This window comes from Lonchura striata, chromosome 4 (assembly GCF_046129695.1).
Source record: "Lonchura striata isolate bLonStr1 chromosome 4, bLonStr1.mat, whole genome shotgun sequence".
Taxonomy (NCBI): Eukaryota; Metazoa; Chordata; class Aves; order Passeriformes; family Estrildidae; genus Lonchura; species Lonchura striata.
This window is the reverse complement of record NC_134606.1, coordinates 65,675,890-65,685,452: the sequence shown is the minus strand read 5'-3', so window position 1 is coordinate 65,685,452 and position 9,563 is coordinate 65,675,890. Positions and strand designations below refer to the sequence as shown.

Below are 9,563 nucleotides of genomic sequence, written 5' to 3'. Positions count from 1 at the left end.
TTTTAAAACCAGGTGCAACATGAAGGGAGGTGACTTGTCCTGGTGTTACTCCTTTGTAGGTGTCTGCTCCCAGCCCTGGTTGAGTCAAAGTGGGCTGCTGGTTGGAGTCAGCATGGCTGCCCCAAGCAGGGACAGAGAAACAACTTCATCTGAGCTCTGGGTTCCAGCAGATGAAAGCTCTGCTAACACACCTAAGGCATTACCACTCGCAGATGGCTGCTCTGTCCCTCTGCCAGGACAGACGTGCTTCCTAGCTGGAGTAGGTGGAGGGAGAATCTGCCTGGGTTTCAGTCACCTGGAGCTGCTGCTGGCCTCCCTGTGCAAGCTCACCTTGGCCCTTAGGTGAGAGGATGGACTGTAAAGCCAAGCTGCAGATGCAGATGTCCAGGAAGATGTCCAGAGGAGCCACGCAGCAGCCTGCAGGAGGGAATGGCCCAGGCATGTGAGGGTGATGACACTTTGCCCACTTCCACAGCTGCCAGGACTTGCCAGCAACTTGTTTGCACAGTGAGCAAATCTGAGGAATGAGCATTTTGCAAAATTATAGCCTCACCTATTATGCACTGATTTCTTATAGCTGAATTCTGATAAATGCACTGGCTTATTAGATTTCTTTTGGGCCATAAAGTCTAATTATCTCAGGGATGCCCCCAAACCTGATCTCCCTACATTAGAGGAATGTCTTTTCAGTGTTTTTTCCAGAGTGGCTTCCTGAGACCCAGCACAGGTGAATGCATCTCTTTATGGGCACCCTAAAAGTGCATTTTCTTTCTTAGCATGGTTTGAACATCATGGGACCCTGCATTGTGCATACTGCTGTGCAGTGCAAACCTGGATAAATTCCCTTTGAATCTCACATCCTCTCCATTGACTGTGATGAGTCTGAGTGTCACCTCCTTAAATCAGAGGAGTGAATACAATTTGCCTTATTCCTTCTGGGAAAAAAAAACCCACAAAGCAACAGAGCACAGAGTAGCACAGCTTTATTTCCATATTTTGACCAGAAATTAATTCTATATAGAGCAGAGAGAGATGTAACACGAGCCCCAAGAAGGTTCTTACATTCAGGCATAAATTGCCTGACGCTCTTCGTTATTTACAGCCCTGGTGGCGTTGCCGGCAGCTGCCCCCGCTCCCGCCAGCTGTGCGGTGTGTGCAGCTCACACAACATCTGCACACAGCTGCCTGCCAAGGAAACCCGGCCCGCTGCCCCGTGCCAGCTAGGAAATGCAGACAGGGAACAAAGCAGCCGGCAGGCGGGGAGATCCGCGGGGAAGAGCGAGTCCGGATTTCTTGGCTAGCAAGACATAAATCCTCTTTGTTTTGGTGAGGAGGGCTTCTGCCCTTGGAGCGGGGCTGGTGGGGTGGGAGCTTCAGGCTGTGCTGCTGACAGGAGTTGAGAGGAGAAAAGGAATTCCCGGTGTTGCTGATAAAGGCACATTCAATCGCCTTCAATGTGGTTTTCCTGCCCTGAGCCAGTCGCTGCCCTGCTGTCGTGGACAGAGCAGAGATGAACGGGGTGGAGGTGGGTGCCCAGGAGCAAGGGGGCAGCAGGGTCTGGGGAGCTGAGAATGAAGTGGTCCACAGCTGCTGCCTCTCCAGCTCCTGGGGGGAATACTGTGCCGGGCTCCAGCCGATCTGGCATGTCTCCTCGAAAGAGGCACTGTGGCTGGGAAAGAGGTGTATGTGCCGGCAGCACCAGCCAGAAAGCAAAAAAGGTAAGCCAGGATGGGGGCAGGCTGGGACTCGTGGCAGGGCTATAACTTGAGTTGGCTCCTTCAGGGATTTCTCTCTGCCTTCTTTTGCATCTACTGGCAAACTTTTTTGTAAGTCACTTAAATTACATTTAGGAAGGATTTTTACTGTGCCTCAAACCTCTAGGAAGCAGCATACCTGTGCTGGATGACACAACAATCCCTGGGCTCTGCTCCACACCCTGCTCCCAGGGATACGTAGTGATGTCTGATAAGGTGAGAGAAGAGCAGCTGGATGACCCCTCACAACAGTGGTGCAACTCCCACTGAGGCATGGCACAGCAGTCATCTTTTAAAGCTGTTTTTACATATCATGCCGTGTCTGGGCTGAGGCTGCAGCTCTCTCTTGAGATAGCAGAAACATTTACCTCTCACACAGCTGCTGCTTTCTGTTTAGAAGCAGCTGAAGGGCAGAGGGGACCAGAGCAGTAACGAGCTGGAGATGTGTTATGAAGACCAGGCAGTCACTTGAGTCCCTTCCCACTGGTACCTTCTGCCTCCTATGAATGCCAAAGTATGCAGTGGCTGAGTTCAGGAAGGAACAACCCACAAGTTTCACATATCAGGCAATTTCTGTATGTTAGAAAATACATACAACACAATAATCAGATTCGTTTTATTAAAAAACTTGCAATAAAATTCCTTGGAATTCACCATCTCAACTTTGAGAGTTGCAATATTTTACTAGTACGTAATAACACAGTCTCACATATTTACATTATAATCCTTTATATAACAAAAATAGCCATATTGGACTACTGATTAATGCTTCCAAATATTAGCCTCAACATTTTGGTATTTCCCCCTTTCCCCCAGCTGAGTCACTGTCTATGCTCTTTAGCATTTACAGTATCTAACAAAGCAAAAAGGACAGAAAACAATAAAAAGTATGTGTCTCATGATTTCAGGCAAATCCCTTTCAGATGGTAGTTCTCTGACTCCCACATTTTTCAAGAGAGATAAAGTGCATTGGAGAGGAAGATGTCTGTGTTATAAAATGTCAGCAAAGAGTTAAAAGTTTATATGCAAGATTGTACAGAAGGGAAAAAAGGCAAAAAACAAATCTTCACAAACTACTACTGCACAGCTTTGGCAGCACGTCACAGGTAGCGGGGAAAGGGAGGGAATGAAAAAGCCAACTACAAGAAAAAGGATGGCCCATGCCATCCATTCCCAAAAATGCCACAGTATGACTTTGCCATGACCTTTTGGTAGGTGTTTCCCAAACCAAAGCTGCAGCATAGCCAGAGCCACAGTGCAGGAGTATAACAACCCTGCATCCCCCCAGCTTGTTGAGGCTGGTGGCTCTGCCAGGCAAGGGACAGAGAACTGAAGCCTCCCAGTAAATCTGCCCCTGCTGCCCAGAGCAGGACTGATTACTTTGGAGAATTTCACTGGGACAGACCATTGTCTCTGAATTTAATGAAGTTATTTTGTTAAGCTGTGCACTGATCCATTTGGTATTTATTTCGTCTGGGATTTGAATTCCCTTTATAACACTGGCATTTGCTGGTATGGCTCTGCTGCATGTGAGAAGAGACATGGCTGGAAAAAGCTTTGTAGCCATCATTGAAAACCAGGATCCTGATGCTTTGTTCAGGAACTGCATATAAGTGGGATGTCACCTTTTTATTTTGGTTTGCTTATAAACTACTCTAAATAGAAATAATTCTCTTCTGGAAATGGACGGAATGTATATTTTGACAAGTACAAAACCATTTTAAATGTTCACTAAATACAAGGAACATCTTGGTATAAAAATAACAGACCCTCCCACCCACTGTCCCCTCTTTACATATCTAATTATAAAATGGTACAGTCATTTCAGGTTCCTAACATGAAACAAGTGTTGAGGATGGCATTACATACACATATAAAACATTTAGATATTTGACATCTGAAATAACTGTATACATTCAGAGCAAACAAGCATCTTGATCGGGCTGTTATGTTTAATGCTACTCAGGACCAAGAATCAAGAAATACACAAGAAAGGGAAAAGACTATTACTCCTTTTTTTTTCCCTTCTTTTTTTCTTTTTCCATTCACTACAGAAAGAAGTAACTTCCACCAATTCACAATTAAAATGTTTGAGAGAGAGAAGATTAATTTCAGATGGAAAAATCATCCATTGGCTTTTCATTCAAAATCCACATCTTTCATTTCTTTATTTCTCCCTTTGAAATACAGCTCCCGCTTAGAAGGGTGTTTCCTTGAAAAAGAAATGGGCAGATAAAGAGGCCAAGAGGGTGTCCAGCCCAGTGGGGTAAGTGACACGGCAAAGGGGCAGCCCTCATCCTCACTCCCTGCCCCAACCTGCAGCTGCCATCTGCTTCACAAACAAATCCTCCCTGAACAGTCCATCTGACATCCCTCATTCTCTGAAACTATCAATTAGTTCAGGTTACAGCTTGGTAAAATGAAAGCAGTTCTTATTTTGGATCAATTCCCCCTGTTTAAGAATCCTGTGAAAGAAACACCTCCAGCCCCATTTTCTCTCAGCCCTAAACCAGTCCCCGTTGTGTCCCCTGCTTACTCTAACCAAACCCATTCACTGCCATGCTGCTGCCCCAAATACACTCACACGTTTTTGCAGCTACAAAACAGATGAGTCCACATGGGCTCAGTGCTCATCAACAAAGTTCCAGTGCCAGGGTCAGCACCAGCCATGAAGAAGCTTGGCTGTCCCAGCCTGCTGAAAGCCCCTGGCCTGTTTCTCATGGGGCCCTGGAGATGAACTTGGGCAAGATCTCTTCCCTTCTCCAACCTGCTCTGAGAGATACTGGCAGCACAAAACACAGGAAAGGAAGCAGCAGGTTTGATCCCATGATCTCCTTTCCCTGCAACAAAGGCTCACCCTTGGACAAACACTTGTGAGATGGGCTGGGAAGGAATAGGGTGGATTTCTCTGCCATTTTAGTCCTGCAAAATGATGCACCCCAACAACTTTTTGCAATGACTTCCTTGGGATTTGATCCAAGGGTCCTTAGTGAGATCCAAGGACCACTTATCATATGTGATTTCAGTAATTTCTTTTTCCAAATTGCCTCTATAAAACCTTTTTCTTTGTGACACAATCTACCTCAAATAAAATGCCTAAAAATGACAACTGCTTCTGATTTCACAACAGTACAGTTTCCATACTCACATCAATGCACTTTCATATGCATACATGTCAAGTTAATTCTATAGAGTGCTTAAAGAGTGAACTGCAGTGCTATGATAGTCCTGATCCTGGTTTTAGGGCTTTAAAGCAGTCAGAAAATAAAAAAACCCCAAACTCTCAGTAAGTGCCAGATCTGTATCCTCACCAGAATAGGTGAGCTGTGGGGAAGGGATGTAGACCTGGTGCCTTGCACATCTGCATGCACACATCAGGTCGTTTGTGAGTGCAAAATTCTGCCTATGCATATGCATCCTACCTATTGAACAGACCTTTGGACCTATTGAACAGACCTTTGGGAAGGCACCTTAGTGAAACCCAAAAATCCAAGTATTCTCTGAGTACAGTTTCTGTCTCACCAGGTTTTATCCTGCAACCCAGCCTGAGTGATGATGAGCCTCACTAAGGCAAATGTTTCTCCCACCTACCACTTGCTCATGGACAAGTGCTTCAGATGACAAGACAGGAATTGCTGGGAGAAGTACAGGACCAACTCAATGAAAAGAGTGCCTTTTCCTGGGAGCCACACAGTCCCCTGGCCACTGCCCCTGTGCAGGAGGTGCCCCCCACTCAGTCATGGTGCCAGCCTGCAGAATTATATCTATGAACACTTGCTTGTCAGAGGGCTCTAGAGGATTTTTCTCTTTCCTGGCTGCATGCTAAAGGCTGCTCTCCCTTCTGAACAGCCAGTACTGCATCCCCAGCAGCTAAGCCCCACCTACTTAATGCCCAGGCTTAGTGGGCAGCAGTACCAAGGTGTGCATGGGCACACAGATATACAGAATTAAGGCTTTCATACATGTTACAAACACATGCCAGGGGGTCTTAATGTTTATGAAGCACCTCAAATTCCCAAGGTAGTTCACGGGTTATATATTGTCAGTCAGGTCAAGCTTCAGAAAAACATTTCTTTTTGACACAGGCGCTTAATTATGCTCATAGAAGACTTGTTCAAAATAATGCAATTTTGATACAAGTCCAAAATTAATTGTGTTTCTTTGAAGAAGGATGGAATAAAACATTTACCTAAGTGCTTTCCTAAGTTCAGGCTTCAGTGATGTTAACCCAGCTTTGCCCTCATCATCGCTTAACAGTGCTCAGAGCTGCAGAATGCTTGAGGACAGGGATGGAACAACATCTTCCCTGAGTGAACCTGCAGGTAGAACTGGGAAAACAAAAGTAGAAAGCCTCCTGACCCAGATTTGTTAGGATGCCTCTTCTAAAAGGCATATCAATAACTGGTGATATATCAAAACAACCCACCCAGCTTGGCACCCTGCCTCTGCTAGTGGCCACCTGTGGACCCTGAGGGACCAGATTTAATATGGGATATTTAGGAAAAGTGTGTGCACAGCACGAGACCTCTACAAAGTTCCTCACTAACTGTCAGAAATACAGGCAGGGTCTGAATTACCAAATCTGTGGTGCCTTTTTGAGCACAGCTCCCTTTAATGATTTGCTGGGCAAAGGACCCAGCTCAGTATCAGCTGGGAGTTTCCCCTCCTGCCTCACTTTTCCAGATTTTGCTTGTTCTGCTGTGCCTTGGGTGTTTCTGCTACAGCAACAGCTAATTGGTCAATCTATCCATTGAGATCAACTCAATTCAGTTCATGAAATAAAATGAAGACTTTGTGACAGCTCCTCTGAAACCCAAGCAGTTTGGCCAGGAGTTCTCTGCCTGTGTGCTGAGCTACAGTGTGCCTGTGTGAAAGGATCACTGACAACTTGGACATCGTGTTTGTGATGTTCCTGTGACATGTAGCACCCAGGCTCCAGTGCTGCAGAAGAAATTGTACCAGTGTGTGGGCTTTCTAAAAGGAAACCTGACTGTATATAACCAGCCTCACTCCTTCCCCTGCAGTTGTTTGAAATGAATTTCATTCCTGGGTCCAAATTTGATGTAAGCACCACTTAAATATGATTTCAGCATTTTTACAGAGCTTAAGTGGAGCTGATGCAGTACCTTGTGCAAACTCTCATATGTAGGGATCAATTTCAACACTGATGTGTCAGGCCTTTCCCATAGCAGCAAGGAGTAGAGAAGACATAAAAGAATAAGAAAAACAAGATTACAGAACCACAAATATTGTCAAGACTAACCTAGTGTACCCTCTGGAACAGTCTGTAACTTTCTTTTTTAACAAAGATTTCCAGCTGCCTCTATCTCTTTAATTGAAAAAAGATTCTCATTACAACAGCCTCTAAAGATGTAACAACACATTTATGGGTCATTTACATAGAATCACAGAATGGCTTGGGTTGGAAAGGACATTAAAGACCATCTAGTTCCAAACCCTCTGCCCTAGACCAAGTTGCTCAGAGCTCCATCCAACCTGGCCTTGAACACTTTCAGGGATGGGGCATCCATAGCTTCTTTGGGCAGCCTCACCACCCTCACAGTAATAACTTATTTCTAATATCTAATCTAAATCTGCCCTCTCTGAGTTTAAAATCTTTACCTCAAGATTACCCCGCAGTATAGAGACTAAGAACACAGAACAAAATTAAACTAAATGTTTAATCAGTCCTAAATGGACAAAAGAGCATGGAGAGTATTTTTTCCTTCTTTCTGTACTGAAGAAGCAAGTCAGCCAAAATTTTAGGGATAAACATATTTGTTCCTGCATAAAATATGACAAACACAAATTTTGGCTGGAAGCTGGTTTTCACATTTAACAAGTAAATCCACAATGAGATTAAATGCAGTGAGCCCCAACAGTTGCATTTTGAGATGCCACCATAACACTGTCAAGTCAAAATGTTTGACCTCTGCATGAAATTTCAATGTAACATGAATTGTTGATTCTGTGAACTGATTCACGAGGCAGTAATGTGATTCAAATCATCTGATTCTCAACAGAAACTATGTATTCCTGTGTAACAGTTAGCTTCTTCACAGTTGACTATTTTCACTGAAAAACTGTATCACCCACTGAACAATTAACAATGAGCTCTTACCTGGAAAGCAGAGCTCAGGATGAAATAAATTATTATGTCAGGTCATTATTATTTAGGTGTTTTGATTTATACTAGTTCTTTTATTTTCATATTCCTTCTCCAATATATTTTGGTGTATGTATCTGTATACAAATTGCAAATATTCTGTTATACTTCTGACAGCATTGATAGGGACTCTGGAGGGCAACAAACAACCTGAACTCTTGTTAGATAACAAGCAGACAAAAACTGCTGCCAAAATGTAAGAAATGAAACACACTAAGGGAAAAGACCCAAAGCAAACCAGGAATTAAACATTTCAAACAGCTGTTTCTTGCTCCCTTAGCAATTTCTGACACTGACAGCAGCATCTCCAGTCCCTTTGTATGAATACTGTCATCTGCTTAATGCAGAACTGTTAATAAGCACTCTCTGGAAACCTCTCAGATGCTCCTTCTGCCCACTGATCTGGTTTTGGTCTGTAAAATTAAGAAGTGATGTTATGCTAGATCTCTTTTTCCAGCTACTGAATTGTCACTTGGAGGAAGGACACTAATGTAATGACACCTGTGAATAGCATAAAATACAGGACAGGACTACATGGATAGAGTGATTCTTTAAGCTCTTCTTTCTCTTCACATTGTACAATATTTGTCTAGAACAGAGCTCTAAGTAAGAGACAAACTGATGCCATTTTAACCCAAATTTCTGCTCATTCAGAGCTCTCTTACAAATAAAAGCCTTCAGAATATACCATTTCCAAGCCTGCCACTTAATGAAGGCAGGTGTTACATTAATGCAGGGTGCTGGTGCATCATCCTTCTGAAGCCAGCCACATGTAATTCATGCAGATATAACAAGGCAATGATAAATCCTGGTCAGATCATGAAGTGACCAGTGAACGGGAATTCAGATTTCTGGACTGAACTCTTGAAAAAGCTGGGGTCAGTCAATAAAAACAGAGCGTCCATCCATAACAAACTATAAACAAACAAACAAACAAACAAAATAAACATATGCCTTTTCAAAAAAAACACAACAAAAATTTGATAGAACAAGTGTAAAAAACACTCAAGCTGTCATTTCAGTCACATGTTTATGAGCCCCTGGAGAGTTCCATGACTGCTCTCGAGCACATGGGCAAACTGGAAGTGTCCATTTCCCACGTGAAGGTGTGTAGATGATGAAACCGCATCCAGGCAGACACAACAGATGCTATTGCTTTTCATGACCATTTCAGAATGGAGTGTTCAGGAGTGACAGTGCTCTGGAGGCATATGCATGACTGGTCCAAATCCTAGCAAGCTGACTCAGTCCCTACCTGTGACACTCCCCTGCAGTTTAGTGTGGGATCTCTGTTTTTCAAGATTTCACCTCTTCGCAGTCTTGATCAGTGGAAAGCTCCACATCGGAGAGTCCAACCTCCATCGCCATAATTAACGAAATATCTGAATCACTGCTGACTGCTGGCTCCTGGTCATCTGTGAGGGTAGAAAAGACAGGAAAAGCTCATGTCTTTCTGTTAATGTATTACTAATTTTTAGTTCTGCCGGTGGAATCCAGAAGTCTCTCCACCACTGAGACTGTGATTACAAACTTTGCTCTTATTCAATATCTGTCTAAAACACTTCAAAAACACCTCAAAATTCAAACCGTTCATAGTGAAAAACATGATGAAAAGGAGCCTGGATGGATAACATTTTCTTCTC

The 9,563-nt window shown here is 43.7% G+C and overlaps 1 protein-coding gene across 2 annotated transcripts in view; it reads right to left on the bottom strand.

The window, feature by feature from the left end:
* Positions 1 to 966: 966 nt before the first annotated feature.
* RNF150 (ring finger protein 150) overlaps positions 967 to 9,563 on the bottom strand; it is a 119,517-nt gene continuing 110,920 nt past the window's right edge. Inside the window, exons 7-8 of one of the 2 annotated variants that reach the window (XM_021526499.3) lie at positions 9,176 to 9,335; positions 967 to 6,082 (exon numbers count right to left, since the gene is read on the bottom strand). In XM_021526499.3, coding sequence (XP_021382174.1) covers positions 9,217 to 9,335 — 119 coding nt within the window. In that variant the 3' untranslated portion in view covers positions 967 to 6,082; positions 9,176 to 9,216. Of the gene's footprint in view, positions 9,336 to 9,563 lie in introns of both variants that reach the window. The other variant, XM_031504682.2, reaches the window with a different exon arrangement.